The sequence below is a fragment of the Haliotis rubra genome, unplaced genomic scaffold (genome assembly GCF_003918875.1).
Source record: "Haliotis rubra isolate DU_JTF1 unplaced genomic scaffold, ASM391887v1 Scf921, whole genome shotgun sequence".
Classification (NCBI taxonomy): Eukaryota; Metazoa; Mollusca; class Gastropoda; order Lepetellida; family Haliotidae; genus Haliotis; species Haliotis rubra.
The window spans coordinates 125,880-145,022 of NW_025767659.1; the positions used below are offsets into that span (position 1 = coordinate 125,880).

Consider the following 19,143-nt stretch of genomic DNA (forward strand, 5'->3'; position numbering starts at 1 on the left):
CCACGTGGTACTCGGTGATCCTGTCACAGATCCTGTACTTCCTCCTGTAATGTCCGACCCGTCACTGTAGTCCCAGGTGAAGGTCACTCCGGGAGACACGGAGGTCAAGGCCTCACATGTCAAGGTCAGGTCACGGTCCTCCGCTACCACAGTGTTTGCTGGTTTTGTTACTCTCACCTGGTCTGTTTCTGGTCCGTCTGGTTACAAGTAAACAGAATTATCAGTAAAGTTACTAACTGGGTATCTCTTGGTCTCAGGGTTTCTGAAGGAGCAGAATCAGGTGGTCAGGCTCGCCGACTCATTTTACACGTCATCGTATCCCAGTTACGTTGATCGATGCTCATACTGTTTATCACTGGATTGTCTGGTGAAGACTCGATTATTTACAGACCGCTGCCATATAACTGCAAGACTGCCGAATGAGGTGCAAAGATCAGCCGGACACTTTCCATTCAACATGCGTAAATGACAAGGGTGCTCTTTTTGTCGATCAATATTTATATGTATTAAAATATAGTCAAGATATACCCTTTAAAGTTGCCTGATGCAACCTATATAAGATAACCATTACTCAGTAAACTCAGACTCTAGTACAGATCCAATACACCAATACAATACTCAGTCAGTCTGTGTCGACGTACACCTAACCTCAAGTTTCGCACTGTTACACTGTTACTACTTACACCAAATCTCAATTGTGGCCCTGTTAGATTTTGTCTACTTACACCAAACCTCCAGTGAGGCTCTGTTAGACTGTGCCACTTACACCAAACCTCCTGTGTGGCTCTGTTAGACAGAGTCTACGTCCACCAAACCTCCAGTGTGGCTCTGTTAGATTGTGTCTTCTTCCACCAAACCTCCACTGTGGCTCTGCTGAATTGTGCCTACTTACATGAAACCTCCAGTGTGGCCCTGTTAGACTGTGTCTACATACCCCAAACCTCAAATGTGGCTCTGTTAGATTGTGTCTACTTACACCAAACCTCAAGTGTGGCTCTGTTAGACTGTATGTACTTAAACCAAACCCCCAGTGTAACCCTGTTCGACTGTGTCTACTTACACGAAACCTCCAGTATGACCCTGTTAGATCGTGTCTACTTACACCAAACCTCCAGTATGGCTATGTTACGCAGTGTCTACTTACACCAATTCTCCAGTGTGGTCCTGTTAGACTGTGTCTATTTACACCAAACCACCAGTGTGGCTATGTTACGCAGTGTCTACTTACACCAATTCTCCAGTGTGGTCCTGTTAGACTGTGTCTACTTACACCAATTCTCCAGTGTGGTCCTGTTAGACTGTGTCTACTTACACCAAACCTCCAGTGTGGCTATGTTACGCAGTGTCTACTTACACCAATTCTCCAGTGTGGCCCTGTTAGACTGTGTCTACTTACACCAAACCTCCAGTGTGGCTATGTTACGCAGGGTCTACTTACATCAATTCTCCAGTGTGGCTCTGTTAGACTGTGTCTACTTACACCAAACCACCAGTGTGGTCCTGTAACACAGTGTCTACTTACACCAAACCTCCAGTGTAGCTCTTTTAGAGTGTGTCTACTTACACCAAACCTCCAGTGTAGCTCTTTTAGACTGTGTCTACTTCCACCAAACCACCAGTGTGGTCCTGTAACACAGTGTCTACTTACACCAAACCTCCAGTGTAGCTCTTTTAGAGTGTGTCTACTTACACCAAACCTCCAGTGTAGCTCTTTTAGACTGTGTCTACTTCCACCAAACCCCCAGTGTAACCATGTTAGACTGTGTGTACATGCACTAAACCTCCCGTGCGAAGCTGTTGAACGGTGTCAACTTACACCAAACATCCAGGGGAATCCTGTTTGACTGTCACTTCCCACACCAAACCTCCAGTGTATCTCTGTTACATTGTGTCTACTCATACCAAACCTCAACTGTGGCCCTGTTAGAATGTCTACATACACCAAACCCCCAGTGTGGCCCTGTTAGACTGTGTCTACTTACACCAAACCTCAAGTGTGGCCCTGTTAGATTTTGTCTACTTACACCAAACCTCCAGTGAGGCTCTGTTAGACTGTGCCACTTACACCAAACCTCCTGTGTGGCTCTGTTAGACAGAGTCTACTTGCACCAAACCTCCAGTGTGGTTCTGTAAGACTGTGTCTACTTCCACCAAACCTCCAGTGTGGCTCTTTTAGACTGTGTCTACTTACACCAAACCTCCAGTATCACCCTGTTAGACCGTGTCTACTAACACCAAACCTCCTGTGTGGCTCTGTTAGACTGTGTCTACTTCCACCAAATCTCCAGTGTGGCTCTGTTAGACTGTGTCTACTTACACAAATTCTGCAGTGTGGTCCTGTAAGACTGTGTCTACTAACACCAAACCTCCAGTGTGGTCCTGTTACACAGTGTCTACTTACACCAAACCTTTAGTGTAGCTCTTTTAGACTGTGTCTACTTCCACCAAACCCCCAGTGTAACCATGTTAGACAGTGTGTACATACACCATACCTCCCGTGTGAAGCTGTTGAACGGTGTCAACTTACACCAAACATCCAGGGGAATCCTGTTTGACTGTCACTTCCTACACCAAACCTCCAATGTATCTCTGTTACATTGTGTCTACTTACACCAAACCTCCAGAGTGGCCCTGCTAGTCTGTGTCCACTTACACCGACCCTCCAGTGTGCCCCTGTTAGAATGTCTACATACACCAAACCCCCAGTGTGGCCCTGTTAGACTGTGTCTACTTACACCAAACCTCCAGTGTGGCTATGTTAGATTGTGTCTACATACCCCAAACCTCAAATGTGGCTCTGTTAGACTGTGTCTACTAACACCAAACCTCCAGTGTGGCTCTGTTAGACTGTATGTACTTATACCAAACCTCCAGTGTAGCTGTGTTAGACTGTGTCTACTTCCACCAAACCTCCACTGTGGCTCTGCTGAATTCTGCCTACTTACATGAAATCTCCAGTGTGACCCTGTTAGACTGTGTCTACTTCCACCAAACCCCCAGTGTGGCTCTGTTAGACTGTGTCTACTTACACCAAACCTCCAGTGTGGCTATGTTAGACTGTGTCTACTTACACCAAAGCTCCACTGTGGCTCTGTTAGACTGTGTCTACTTACACCAATTCTCCAGTGTGGTCCTGTTAGACTGTGTCTACTTACACCAAACCTCCAGTGTGGCTCTGTTAGACTGTGTCTACTTCCACCAATTCTCCAGTGTGGTTCTGTTAGACTGTGTCTACTTACACCAAACCTCCAGTGTGGCTCTGTTAGACTGTGTCTACTTACACCAAACCTCCAGTGTGGCTCTGTTAGACTGTGTCTACTTACACCAAACCTCCAGTGTGGCTATGTTAGATTGTGTCTACATACCCCAAACCTCAAATGTGGCTCTGTTAGACTGTGTCTACTTACACCAAACCTCCAGTGTGGCTCTGTTAGACTGTATGTACTTATACCAAACCTCCAGTGTAGCTGTGTTAGACTGTGTCTACTTCCACCAAACCTCCACTGTGGCTCTGCTGAATTCTGCCTACTTACATGAAATCTCCAGTGTGACCCTGTTAGACTGTGTCTACTTCCACCAAACCTACAGTGCGGATCTGTTAGACTGTGTCTACTTACACCAAACCCCCAGTGTGGCCCTGTTAGATCGTGTCTACTTACACCATACCCCCAGTGTGACTCTGTTAGACTGTTTCAACTTACACCAAACCTCCAGTGTGGCTCTGTTAGACTGTGTCTACTTCCACCAAATCTCCAGTGTGGCTCTGTTAGACTGTGTCTACTTACACCAAACCTCCAGTGTGGCTCTGTTAGACTGTGTCTACTTACACCAAACCTCCAGTGTGGCTCTGTTAGACTGTGTCTACTTACACCAAACCTCCAGTGTGGCTCTGTTAGACTGTGTCTACTTACACCAAACCTCCAGTGTGGCTCTGTTAGACTGTGTCTACTTCCACCAATTCTCCAGTGTGGTCCTGTTACACTGTGTCTACTTACACCAAACCTCCAGTGTGGCTCTGTTAGACTGTGTCTACTTCCACCAAATCTCCAGTGTGGCTCTGTTAGACTGTGTCTACTTACACCAAACCTCCAGTGTGGCTCTGTTAGACTGTGTCTACTTACACCAAACCTCCAGTGTGGCTCTGTTAGACTGTGTCTACTTACACCAAACCTCCAGTGTGGCTCTGTTAGACTGTGTCTACTTACACCAAACCTCCAGTGTGGCTCTGTTAGACTGCGTCTACTTACACCAATTCTCCAGTGTGGTCCTGTTAGACTGTGTCTACTTACACCAAACCTCCAGTGTGGCTCTGTTAGACTGTGTCTACTTACACCAAACCTCCAGTGTGGCTCTGTTAGACTGTGTCTACTTACACCAAACCTCCAGTGTGGTTCTGTTAGACTGTGTCTACTTACACCAAACCTCCAGTGTGGCTCTGTTAGACTGTGTCTACTTACACCAAACCTCCAGTGTGGCTCTGTTAGACTGTGTCTACTTACACCAAACCTCCAGTGTGGCTCTGTTAGACTGTGTCTACTTCCACCAATTCTCCAGTGTGGCTCTGTTAGACTATGTCTACTTACACCAAACCTCCAGTGTGGTTCTGTTAGACTGTGTCTACTTACACCAAACCTCCAGTGTGGCTCTGTTAGACTGTGTCTACTTACACCAAACCTCCAGTGTGGCTCTGTTAGACTGTGTCTACTTACACCAAATCTCCAGTGTGGCTCTGTTAGACTGTGTCTACTTACACCAAACCTCCAGTGTGGCTCTGTTAGACTGTGTCTACTTCCACCAATTCTCCAGTGTGGTCCTGTTACACTGTGTCTACTTACACCAAACCTCCAGTGTGGCTCTGTTAGACTGTGTCTACTTACACCAAACCTCCAGTGTGGCTATGTTAGACTGTGTCTACTTACACCAAAGCTCCACTGTGGCTCTGTTAGACTGTGTCTACTTACACCAATTCTCCAGTGTGGTCCTGTTAGACTGTGTCTACTTACACCAAACCTCCAGTGTGGCTCTGTTAGACTGTGTCTACTTACACCAAATCTCCATTGTGGCTCTGTTAGACTGTGTCTACTTACACCAAACCTCCAGTGTGGCTCTGTTAGACTGTGTCTACTTCCACCAATTCTCCAGTGTGGTCCTGTTACACTGTGTCTACTTACACCAAACCTCCAGTGTGGCTCTGTTAGACTGTGTCTACATACACCAAACCTCCAGTGTGGCTATGTTAGACTGTGTCTACTTACACCAAAGCTCCACTGTGGCTCTGTTAGACTGTGTCTACTTACACCAAACCTCCAGTGTGGCTCTGTTAGACTGTGTCTACTTACACCAAACCTCCAGTGTGGCTATGTTAGATTGTGTCTACATACCCCAAACCTCAAATGTGGCTCTGTTAGACTGTGTCTACTTACACCAAACCTCCAGTGTGGCTCTGTTAGACTGTATGTACTTATACCAAACCTCCAGTGTAGCTGTGTTAGACTGTGTCTACTTCCACCAAACCTCCACTGTGGCTCTGCTGAATTCTGCCTACTTACATGAAATCTCCAGTGTGACCCTGTTAGACTGTGTCTACTTCCACCAAACCTACAGTGCGGATCTGTTAGACTGTGTCTACTTACACCAAACCCCCAGTGTGGCCCTGTTAGATCGTGTCTACTTACACCATACCCCCAGTGTGACTCTGTTAGACTGTTTCAACTTACACCAAACCTCCAGTGTGGCTCTGTTAGACTGTGTCTACTTCCACCAAATCTCCAGTGTGGCTCTGTTAGACTGTGTCTACTTACACCAAACCTCCAGTGTGGCTCTGTTAGACTGTGTCTACTTACACCAAACCTCCAGTGTGGCTCTGTTAGACTGTGTCTACTTACACCAAACCTCCAGTGTGGCTCTGTTAGACTGTGTCTACTTACACCAAACCTCCAGTGTGGCTCTGTTAGACTGTGTCTACTTCCACCACCTCCAGTGTGGTCCTGTTACACTGTGTCTACTTACACCAAACCTCCAGTGTGGCTCTGTTAGACTGTGTCTACTTCCACCAAATCTCCAGTGTGGCTCTGTTAGACTGTGTCTACTTACACCAAACCTCCAGTGTGGCTCTGTTAGACTGTGTCTACTTACACCAAACCTCCAGTGTGGCTCTGTTAGACTGTGTCTACTTACACCAAACCTCCAGTGTGGCTCTGTTAGACTGTGTCTACTTACACCAAACCTCCAGTGTGGCTCTGTTAGACTGCGTCTACTTACACCAATTCTCCAGTGTGGTCCTGTTAGACTGTGTCTACTTACACCAAACCTCCAGTGTGGCTCTGTTAGACTGTGTCTACTTCCACCAATTCTCCAGTGTGGCTCTGTTAGACTGTGTCTACTTACACCAAACCTCCAGTGTGGTTCTGTTAGACTGTGTCTACTTACACCAAACCTCCAGTGTGGCTCTGTTAGACTGTGTCTACTTACACCAAACCTCCAGTGTGGCTCTGTTAGACTGTGTCTACTTACACCAAACCTCCAGTGTGGCTCTGTTAGACTGTGTCTACTTCCACCAATTCTCCAGTGTGGCTCTGTTAGACTATGTCTACTTACACCAAACCTCCAGTGTGGTTCTGTTAGACTGTGTCTACTTACACCAAACCTCCAGTGTGGCTCTGTTAGACTGTGTCTACTTACACCAAACCTCCAGTGTGGCTCTGTTAGACTGTGTCTACTTACACCAAATCTCCAGTGTGGCTCTGTTAGACTGTGTCTACTTACACCAAACCTCCAGTGTGGCTCTGTTAGACTGTGTCTACTTCCACCAAACCTCCAGTGTGGTCCTGTTACACTGTGTCTACTTACACCAAACCTCCAGTGTGGCTCTGTTAGACTGTGTCTACTTACACCAAACCTCCAGTGTGGCTATGTTAGACTGTGTCTACTTACACCAAAGCTCCACTGTGGCTCTGTTAGACTGTGTCTACTTACACCAAACCTCCAGTGTGGTCCTGTTAGACTGTGTCTACTTACACCAAACCTCCAGTGTGGCTCTGTTAGACTGTGTCTACTTACACCAAATCTCCATTGTGGCTCTGTTAGACTGTGTCTACTTACACCAAACCTCCAGTGTGGCTCTGTTAGACTGTGTCTACTTCCACCAATTCTCCAGTGTGGTCCTGTTACACTGTGTCTACTTACACCAAACCTCCAGTGTGGCTCTGTTAGACTGTGTCTACATACACCAAACCTCCAGTGTGGCTATGTTAGACTGTGTCTACTTACACCAAAGCTCCACTGTGGCTCTGTTAGACTGTGTCTACTTACACCAAACCTCCAGTGTGGTTCTGTTAGACTGTGTCTACTTACACCAAACCTCCAGTGTGGCTCTGTTAGACTGTGTCTACTTACACCAAACCTCCAGTGTGGCTCTGTTAGACTGTGTCTAGTTACACCAAACCTCCAGTGTGGCTCTGTTAGACTGTGTCTACTTCCACCAATTCTCCAGTGTGGTCCTGTTAGACTGTGTCTACTTACACCAAACCTCCAGTGTGGCTCTGTTAGACTGTGTCTACTTACACCATACCCCCAGTGTGACTCTGTTACACTGTGTCTACTTACACCAAACCTACAGTGTGGCTCTGTTAGACTGTGTCTACTTACACCAAACCCACAGTGTGGCCCTGTTAGACTGTTTCAACTTACACCAAACCTACAGTGTGGCTCTGTTAGACTGTGTCTACTTACACCATACCCCCAGTGTGGCTCTGTTACACTGTGTCTACTTACACCAAACCTACAGTGTGGCTCTGTTAGACTGTGTCTACTTACACCATACCCCCAGTGTGACTCTGTTAGACTGTTTCAACTTACACCAAACCTCCAGTGTGGCTCTGTTAGACTGTGTCTACTTCCACCAAATCTCCAGTGTGGCTCTGTTAGACTGTGTCTACTTACACCAAACCTCCAGTGTGGCTCTGTTAGACTGTGTCTACTTACACCAAACCTCCAGTGTGGCTCTGTTAGACTGTGTCTACTTACACCAAACCTCCAGTGTGGCTCTGTTAGACTGTGTCTACTTACACCAATTCTCCAGTGTGGTCCTGTTACACTGTGTCTACTTACACCATACCCCCAGTGTGACTCTGTTAGACTGTGTCTACTTACACCAAACCTCCAGTGTGGCTCTGTTAGACTGTGTCTACTTACACCAAACCCCCAGTGTGGCCCTGTTAGACTGAGTCTACTTACACCAAACCTCCAGTGTGGCTCTGTTAGACTGCGGGGATGTCTGACCGTTGATGTTTTCAGCCTGACAACGAATGCGCCCCCCACCCCCACCCCCACCCCACCCCCACCCCTGGTCACTCCTACTGACAGTGAATGTGACGGAGCTTGTTGTTTTCACCAGGACACCAGATGTCGTCTCTGTGCTAACTGTCGGTGTCGTTCCTGATGGCAAGGTCGCCCAGGTCACAGTAGAAGTGGGAAAACTGGCTGAGGTTACGCAGGTCAAGGTCAGGGATTGACCTGCCATTAGTGCTATCTTCTCATTATCAGAACTGATGTTTGTCAGTGTCACCGAGGTAACTGGGACTGCAACAGCAAATATAACTGTTATAACAATTTTAGTTAAAGCAGTTTTAGAGGTAGTATGTTTTGCATCACTTTAATATAATAAATAGAAACATTTCTTCCACCTTAAATGCATTGTAAACAAAAGCACACATGCCTTATGATATCGTTATTTAAATCTTGACATGAATATAATTGAGAAACATATACATCGTCATACATCCTAGCGTTAACATAACAATTTCTATTGTATTACCTACAGATACCCCATAAATATTTAGTAACACATATCTCAACACGTTAAAGTCCATGTAATTATAAAAAATCAGTGAAATAGTTGTAGGTTTAATTGCCAAGTGACCGCTCACCAGGAAACTGTATGGGGTTGGATGTGACAGATTTGTATACGTGGGGGGATCGAAGGAGTCATGTTCCACACTGACAGTGAGAGACACCTGCCTGTTGTAGAGACTGACTGTGTTCCCTGGTAGAGACAGAGTGTTGGTTGTCTGGACCTGACCTGATGGACATGATCCCTGGGTTGAAGATGTACTGCTGGGAGGGACGCCACTCACACCCTGTAAACACAAAACAGTAGTTAGATAGACTGACTGTGTTCCCTGGTAGAGACAGGGTGTTGGTTGTCTTTTCCTGACCTGATGGACATGATCCCTGGGTGGAAGATGTACTGCTGGGAGGGATGCCACTCACACTTTGTTAACACAAAACAGTAGTTAGATAGACTGACTGTGTTCCCTGGTAGAGACAGGGTGTTGGTTGTCTGGACCACACCTGATGGACATGATCCCTGGGTGGAAGATGTACTGCTGGGAGGGATGCCACTCACACCTTGTAAACACAAAACAGTAGTTAGATAGACAGACTGTGTTCCCTGGTAGAGACAGGGTGTTGGTTGTCTGGACCTGATGGACATGATCTCTGGGTGGAAGATGTACTGCTGGGTGGGACGCCACTCACACCCTGTAAACACATAGTTAGTTAGATAGACTGACTGTGTTCCCTGGTAGAGACAGAGAGATGGCTGTCTAGACCTGACCTGATGGACATGATCCCTGGGTGGAACATGTACTGCTGGGAGGGATGCCACTCACACCCTGTAAACACAAAACAGTAGTTAGATAGACTGACTGTGTTCCCTGGTAGAGACAGAGTGTTGGTTGTCTGGACCACACCTGATGGACATGATCCTTGGGTGGAAGATGTACTGCTGGGAGGGATGCTACTCACACCCTGTAAACACAAAACAGTAGTTAGATAGACTGACTGTGTTCCGTGGTAGAGACAGAGTGTTGGTTGTCTGGACATGACCTGATGGACATGATCCCTGGGTGGAACATGTACTGCTGGGAGGGATGCCACTCACACCCTGTAAACACAAAACAGTAGTTAGATAGACTGACTGTGTTCCCTGGTAGAGACAGAGTGTTGGTTGTCTGGACCACACCTGATGGACATGATCCCTGGGTGGAACATGTACTGCTGGGAGGGATGCCACTCACACCCTGTAAACACAAAACAGTAGTTAGATAGACTGACTGTGTTCCCTGGTAGAGACAGAGTGTTGGTTGTCTGGACCACACCTGATAGACATGATCCTTGGGTGGAAGATGTACTGCTGGGAGGGATGCTACTCACACCCTGTAAACACAAAACAGTAGTTAGATAGACTGACTGTGTTCCCTGGTAGAGACAGAGCGTTGGTTGTCTTTTCCTGACCTGATGGACATGATCCATCGTTGTAACATATAATTACCAATCAAAGACTTGTATTAAACGTCTGATCTCCCATAGCCATCAATCATTAACTACTGTGATAACCGCTGCCAACTTCAGGCATACAACATTATAAGAATTATTATAATAATGTAAGGAATTACAATACTTATAGCCCTATGTACGGCTATACATGTTTCATCCTAAAATGCACTGTTGTTTCTAGTTTATCTGAAATGAACAAAATAGGCAATCTTTTATCCAGAGTTCTCAAGACGCATTCAGTGAAACACATGTTATTCAGTAATTGGATACAAGTGGCACTTTCGGTTACAATTCATGTCCTCAGAACAGTTTATAATCGCGTTTTTCAATGAACTCAAATACTTTCAGGTACATTCTTGCAGACACTTGGAACAATGTTTTAGTTCTATACCCCCAGCAATTTGAAAGTCTGAAACACAAAAATCTGATTCAAAGGCTTGCAGTTTTTAGAGGTTGAGTGTTCTGTGTTCGGAGGATTGTCTATCACAAAATGCTAGTTATCTTGGTTCTCAGCAGGAAAAGAGATGTGCAAAGGTTGAAGGTCTTCAGTAACCTTTCAGTAAGATGTTTCAAACAAGATACGCATAAAATATTTTTATATTTCTTTCAACTTTGGAGATTTGGTAGTTTATGTTTTTTTCCCAACGGAAAGATAAACAGATCTTCAGCATATACATTGATGCCAATGATGATATTGATGATGTCAACTACAACAATGAAATACGTTTATTCATGACATGATATCACGTCAGTGAAATACATAATATCGTATCTGTTATGATAAATAACGAACCGTGACTAATTTTTCAGAGCTTTTGCCGTAATAATTGAAAAGCGATAAACCCATTGTGTTTACTGTGCACATTCGATGCAGAACTACAGTGGAGTAGATATCTCAACTTTTAAAACCACGGGTTTGTGTGCTACAGAGTAAAACAAAAGGCATTTACTCTAGGCTTGCTCTAAGACTGCATCAGAATTATCATTGAAACATGCATACACACGACGATCTATTACATACAGTTCCTACCTGTTGGTATCTCCATGTGACGACGGCAGCAGGGGAAGTACACGGAGTGGTCACAGTGACGGAGATGGTGTTCTGTGGGGTCACGGACGGCGGAAGAGATATCAGTTGTGGAGAGAAGGTCACAGAGCCCCAGTCCAGGACAACTAGTAAAAAGGAATGACAAAATTATACGTCTTGTGTAAATCTATAACCGACTTGAGAGTTCGCAGGGACCAGTGAGTCAAGATATAGACTCTTGATCACATTGCAAGGCTGCATCTGGTAATGCAGGTACATTTCTGCTATAATCTGACCAGTATGTATTTATGTAATTCATGAAAAAACTGAAACGTATATATTCAAACATAAATCATTTTTTGCAAACTGTTTCTCAACACCGTCTGTCATTACTGTTTTTACGTGATCATTTCTTACTATTTTCATAGCTATTTTCAATTTACACTAAACGGGAATTGTCCAGGCATGGTATTCGTTTGACGTCCTACATTTGACCAGCTATATCATGCCGTGTGTCTGTTTGATCTGGGAGGGAAGCCCGCCATGACTAAGCGTCGACGTGGACATGAAACATTCAATATTTATTAAGGGAAAGGAAATACATGTATTGTCATATAGAGTATTTGTAGAGCACATAGAAGTGATACACATAAAGACAAGAATGTTATGGATGTCAGCTTCTTTACTTTGATGGAAGTTTCGGAGTATATTTTTATTCCTTCATCAGGTGAAATATTGTCAATAAACGTTGTGCATTACTAGAATCTTTGGGGTATCACATACCGAGCTGTTGGGTTACGTGATTTGAACAAACAAGAAACCTTCGCTGTACAAGTTTATAAATAAACCCGTTCGATGTCACATTATTTACTTGATGTCTTATGCAGAAAACTCCAGTTGTACTAGGGACTAGCATAAACATATTGATCATTCAGTTTGTATGTATTCCACATAGGTTTACAGCTGTTGTAACAGGGCGTCATATTGAACATATTTGGCATCTTCATAAAAGCTATACACACTTGTTTATGATATTGTCTGGATCATACAAGGGAAATGTTTATGATTGTGGAAAGGGTATATAATCGAATGCTTACAATTTTACTGTGTATTCTGCTAAGACAGTACACAGCGTTAACCAATTTGCATTCTTTCCATTGCCCTTATTCCTCAAATAAACATATTGTTCTTCAAACAATTACCTTGAGTTGTGTCATTGTTAGTTGTCAGTGCACTTTCATACTGAGTCAAAATTCATATTGCATCCATAATATGTCGCCCTTTGCTTTGACATGTTTAAATAAATAGGAATTAAATCAAATGGGATGGAGAAGGACAGGGTCTTTGACAATCTGAACATTCATTGTGCAAAATGATAATGTTTGCGATATGTAAGCAAACTAAACATTTTCTTCCACATTAATCACAAAACTAAGTATTGCATTGCATTCCCCATAGGTGAAAATATTCAATGAAGCAATTTTCAACTTGATTAATAAAAATGATATGTCAGTTTTCAGGTTTTAGTTTAGCGTTGCCGGCCGTCATAGATTTCTCTATTTTGGGGCATTGTAGGACATTTTTGAGCTTGGCATACAGCATATTTGGATTCAGCACCCATCAATACCCCTAAAAAGCTTGTACGCCAAATATTAACACGATTTGCCTTCAGCGCCTTAAGTAAGCACTTTTCCCTCAAAGCCCCCTACACTATTACCGAAGTCACACTTCTTTGATGTGCATTCGAGATATAGGATGCAAATATTGATAGACACCATAAACACCTGGGCATGCTCACGATAGGCATGAGATACACCCGGGATACATGATACATGTTCAGTATATAAAGTGTCAGTGATAAACTGCTCCCATTGGTACTTACAAATATTTCGCTGCACTCGAAATACGATATTATTCAATGTTCAGTTTGGTAGAGATCAACAGCCCATAGTCATTCTAACCTGTATTTGGCTTAACAACAGGTAATGTTGCACAAATAGACGCTTGTCGTCATTAGTAGTTATATCTGGAATACGTGACAAACAACATCAGTTAATTCACTTATTTACTTGAGCCAATCACCATGGTGTAACCAATCACAGGCTTGGAAATAGATCTCACACATATGTTTGATACCAGTTTTCTCACACGGGTTTCTACCCGTGAAGGTCCGGGTTAGAATGAACCTTCAGTTACAGAAGTTGAACAGGCTGCGATAATTATCTTGATCAAGAAATTGCTTCGAATTTCATATTTGGCACCATATGAATGTATGTTTTCTGTTCAAAGTCCTACAAGGAATGCATCAACAGTTATTATAAGTGAACTAATGTTCCTTCTGGACATTACCTCGGAGGAAGTTAGATATCGTGTGTTATATTTCGGACACACATTGGAATTCACCTGGCTATGGCGTCGTTATAACAGTGTCAGTAGAAATACCAAAACAGCTCACAATATACAGGTGACACAGTAGATATACAATAAGCTGTCGTCAAGCTATCAGAATTGGGGTTCAGAGTTAGGCAGATGTAACCAGCCAAGTGGAAGCTCTACTTCCCAGTCGAGGTGTCAATAACATACATGTTGTGCTAACACCTGTTTCTTGGGTAAGAGTTCGGCAACAAAGTTTTACATTACTTCCTTGTAGGTCAGGCCGGTTGGTGATAAGAGACTCTTTGTGGACTTCTAACAGCGCGCATAATGTTTCCTCTAGGTTGTGAATGCGTGAATAACATATGCGTGAGAATAATCTGAACAAGCTATTCGTTTTTAATTAAAAGGGAGACAACTGATATGAGGCCGATACTATGTTTGTCAGCTGAGTAAATGTGATAGTACCTGTGTGGTAGGGTGAATGCAACTTGCTCAGATGACCCTCATATACCCTGATATGATATTTCAATGTGCACCAACATACCTTATCAGATTGAAATAAAGCTTACATGCAATACTAGGCTCGTGCAGGTCTCTCCCATACCACCACCCCCTCTCCTCCCTCCTCCCTCCTCCCTCTCTCTCTCTCTCTCTCTCTCTCTCTCTCTCTCTCTCTCTCTCCGGTGCACATACCTTTTCATGCTATATTTGGAACACACACAAGCTAACGAATACACATGCAGAAACAAACACACAGATACGAATACAAACATGAAAAGTGTACGCACGCAAGCTATCTGTGTTACATATGTATGTACAACTTCAGCCTTCTTGAGACTGTGTATAGATAGTCTACATATATTATTGAACAGAGCACACAGATTCATACAAAAACACCCACGATCTCTGTCACGTACTCTAGCATGATAGTTTCGAGTGAATTGGTTTGAATTGCCAAGGGAATTGTACTTATCATATAACGTAACATTCTGCATTCTCACCCAATTACGTAGGGTTTTTTTTATTTTGAAAGGTATGTACTCTCCTGAGTTGACAAGTAATTTATTTATTTTTTATGCATAATATTGTACCAAATGTAGTTTGTTGACCACATACATGCAGGGTATGGCGCATATTGTCTCCTTAGATCTTAAACAGTTACCCGGGTGCAAGTACGAGGCCGGTAGGAGCGTTACTCGAGTACTCGTCTAAAAAGAATTATCTCCCTTCTCATTCCACGTGTAGTTGTGTCAGTCGCAACATGGCAGAGCAATCACGCTCCAAAGTTTGGAGTTGTTTTTAAACTTGTGTTAATTATTCATATCAGTAGATCATGCAATTACTTATCAGTTTGAGAATACAACACAGTACATGACGTTAATTACGTAAGAGCGGGTCCATTGTTTATTTCTTATTCAATGAGCTTCGAATATAATGTACGCATACACATAACAACACATGGATAGTCAGGTGAGATCATTATTTTTCAAAAGACCACACTTCAATAGCTTAACATTCGTACCTGAAACAAAGACGCAGTCTCGAGGACGAGTACTCGAGTACTCGCGAGTAGTTGAAGGCGAGTACTCGAGTACATTCAATTACTATCCGTTTCAACCCTATACAGTCTATTGCCATAGTTGCATAATGCACAGACCAAATGCATGATAAGTCAGGCATGTTATGTATCGAGTTTACAACGGATGTGTGCGATGCTTGGTTTGCATATTCAATTCTAAAATAATATATACTCACCGCCAAAAGAAACGCGAAGTGTGAAATCATGATATTTACAATAAGTGAGAACATGGCGCTTTTTCTAACAACCTTTCTTTATCAAAAGATAACGATAACCCGAGAGAAAGCACTTAAGTGTATATTCTCCACATGACATAGAAATCCCGAATAAATCACATGACGCATGCCTTTAGGAGTTGTCCTTTATAGGGAAACAAACGTTAACGTCAATAACGGGTGTGACCTCCACTGACATCAGCAACATCTGCACATCGCCTCCTGCATGGTGTTTAAGATACGTCAAATGAACCTCCTGCGTCGACAACACTCTGTTGCAGTTGCAGTAAACATGACGTACTCGCTGTTGGTGAATGTGTCTGTCCATCTCATCCCAGCGGGGTTCGATGGGATTCAAATTCAGGCTTCAAGCTGGCCAATCCATCGTCTAGATGTTGTCTGTGTCCGTCTTAATGTGTGTGCTCTCGCTCATATCTTGCTGAAAAACATGATGATCTCTTTGAGCATAAAATGGGCGAATTACTGGTCTCAACACTTCTTCCATGTAGGGCTAGGCAGTGACACCCCTACCACTTTGCCCACTGTTCTGAAACAAATTACATGTTGAACATGACGTCCTCAGCTTATGGCACCCTCAAAACATGTTGGAAGGCCCTCCCCAACGATCTCTCTACAAAACAAAGGGTTCTGAGAATCTTTCACCTCGACGACTGTTGTAAGGTTGTGGACTTTTTGGTCGGCCATTTTCTTTTTATGACGTAACATACGTGTGACCTTTGTGTGACCCACCCTTCTTCGGGAGTCCCCTTCTGGTGTGTGTGTGACCTTCAGGTTGACCTCATTTCACAATGAGCTGACCGTGGTACTTTCCCAGAGGTATTTTTAGACTCGTGTGTGGGCAATATAAGGCCTCCGAACAGTCCCCATGTCATTTGGTCGCCAGAGACAAGGCACGCATCCTCTTGACTCTACTGATTCTGGTAGCTGTTTACCTCGAAGATGGAAGCCGTTCACCGTGATATCCTGAGGAAGAATTACTCCGGCCTAGTGCAAGCTATACAGTATGTACAAGAGGTGGTCGACAAACTGTTACAGTTTGAAGTCCTTACCATCTTCATGAAGGCAGAGATTATCAAAAAACCACAAACCTCCTTTGACCGGGTCAGAACCTTAATAGATACCCTTCCCAGGCGGGGACCAGAAGCCTACACCCTCTTCTGTAAAGCTTTGGAGGAATGCGGAGAGATACAGGCCATGACATTGTTGGGATTAGAGACAGACAAGACAGAGCTACAGGATCCTCGTTGTCATATAGACTTAGGCAACGACGTATTTGTGACGGCCAATATGTGGAATGATGTACTGAACATTCATGTAAGGAAGTACGATGTTTATCCCAGTGGGAGAACTTATCCTACCAAACGTGGTATTGTTTGAAACATTGGCTGGAACTTCGTGGAGTCCATTTCAAGCTTCAGGAGGCCATCGATCAAGGAAGGGCCCATGATTATGCTCATGTGGGAGCCAATATGTATGCTACTTTGGATTCAAATGGTGGTGTAGATCTACGACACTGGGAGAAAAATGAACAACTGGGAAGACTGGTACCTACGGCTAAGGGTATCTTGTTGTCCCTGGACCATTGGAAGAAACTTAGAGACTGTTGTGATGTGATGACAGATTTCGTGCCCGAACTCAAAGACATGGTTCCCTGTCTCCTTCAGGATGATCATCAAAACCAGATGGGACCTTTAACGTGTTCCTTCTGTAATCCCAATGACTATGAATGTTGGAGTAACTGACTATTTTTCTATGGATGGAAGTCTCCCTTCAGTAATTTTCATTCATGCACATTACACATAGATGATCGTACTGTTATAGTGACTAATTCAGGACAGTCATCGTCCAAATATCTAAAAAGTCCAAAACTATGTACTCAAGACATGTGAGACCTTATTGTAATATATAAATGACGCTAAGCTGTATTTTTAATCACTACTGTACATCCTTATCACTACCGCATTGTAAATTGACTTGTCAGCCCATTAATTATTGTATAAGACATTTATAACCTTCATTGGTAATCCCCCATGGCCGTGTCTGCCATCACATCAACTGGTCAAGGAAGTACTATTGTTTTTCTGTCTGTCCATTGATGAGTCGTCACCTGACCATTGTTGTCAAAAACTGTATATATATATATATACTAGGTATGCTCACATGTAGACAGTGAATGAGGACAGTGGAAGGAGTACGAGTTCGGTAGTTGGACTGTCCGTTGGGACGACCACGAGCAGGATAATGCCGCTCGTTGGAAACGCCCTGTGGTTGAGCTGGTACTCCGCTGTTTATGTATGTCTTGTGTATTTGTTTGTCATGTAACTAAAGAAGTTTGAACTCAACTATGCCTTCGTCTTCATCAACGCACACTTCATCTTAATTATGAGCTAATTCCCCAGTTGACGCGTAACACCACGCGTTGACAATTTGGTGTTAGAATCCGGCTGGAGTAACTTTTTAGATTACTCCCGATCTTGAAAACCTCTCTATGTGCCTACCATTAACATTGTGTATCAAGGATGATTCCCCAAGTTCTACATCTACCTGAAGAGATTACAAGCGTCTTGATCAACAAGGATCATCAACGCCACCATCTTCACTGATGCATCATACAACAACCACCTGATGGACAACCTACAAGTTAAGGATGAAACACCCAGATACCACAGTCCAAACAAGTACTTGTGTCTTTCCCACAGAGATCTGATCACAGCCATCATTATGGAGACCCTGTATTTTCATACAGAAAATACCTCAAGGACATCTTCAAGATGGACATTGTGTACAACAGAACTCATCAGGACGTATTTATCTGTGTGTTCTTAATTGGACTCAGTTCAGGATATACAATGTGTTATTGTTGATAAGTGCAACCAGGTATGTTATATCACAGACCAGTACATTATTACGTTCTTATGTCTATACCATAATGTATTAATTGCATGTGAACAATGTGCACCAAATTACTTCTGTAAAATTAAGTCAGAATAGGGATATTCTTGGGACCAGCCACCCACAGACGCACATGTATATTATGTGTCAGTATTAAGAAGACATTAACAGCGAAGTAATATTCAGCATTTTAGTGTTTTGAAGTCAGAGTAGGATTATTGTTATTTTTTTTCTCATTGGGCATAGCACCCACACTATATGGGCAAGCTCTGTCAACGACACAGGAATAGCACCCATTGTAGGATTATTATTTTTTTATTGGGCATAGCACCCACACTATATGGGCAAGCTCCGTCACAGACACGGGAAGAGCACCCATCGTACTTAAACGGGCAACAGTACCCACGAGTACCGTTTGAGTCGCACGGTAAAGTTTGACTCCTGGTTTCAAATTTCTTAATGCAAAATATTTGCTGAGATGTTTATGTGTACTTTTTTTATGACGCTAATTACATGTATTGTCATTATTTGGTACTGAGACTCTAAAACTCTCAATTCTAGCTTATTACTAAAAATCTTGCTTCTCACTAACAATTGTAATTTAGCAATGGGATAAGATAGGTCTCAACCTTAACACGTAGGTGTTATTAATAGTGCTAGGAGATAGAGACGGCCGCTCTACTTCACCCCAGACT

General features: G+C 43.5%; 1 protein-coding gene across 1 annotated transcript; it reads right to left on the bottom strand.

The window, feature by feature from the left end:
* Positions 1 to 8,342: 8,342 nt before the first annotated feature.
* LOC124264398 lies at positions 8,343 to 15,379 on the bottom strand. The gene is made up of 7 exons (XM_046699141.1): positions 15,264 to 15,379; positions 13,964 to 14,118; positions 11,369 to 11,511; positions 9,617 to 9,810; positions 9,352 to 9,482; positions 8,928 to 9,079; positions 8,343 to 8,580 (listed from the first exon to the last, which is right to left on the bottom strand). Exons 1-7 carry the CDS (start codon positions 15,377 to 15,379, stop codon positions 8,563 to 8,565), a joined length of 909 nt encoding a protein of 302 aa, XP_046555097.1. The 3' UTR covers positions 8,343 to 8,562.
* Positions 15,380 to 19,143: the final 3,764 nt, after the last annotated feature.

Bases quoted from the DNA above. Each gene is read 5' to 3' on its own strand.
- LOC124264398 (XM_046699141.1), bottom strand. From the start codon at position 15,379: ATGGCAATAGACTGTATAGGGTTGAAACGGATAGTAATTGAATGTACT. The intron at 14,119-15,263 runs GTACGAATGTTA...TAGCTTGTTCAG, and splicing joins AGACTGCGTCTTTGTTTCAG to ATTATTCTCACGCATATGTT. The intron at 9,080-9,351 runs GTGTGGTCCAGA...CATGTCCATCAG, and splicing joins CCAGGGATCATGTCCATCAG to GTCAGGTCCAGACAACCAAC.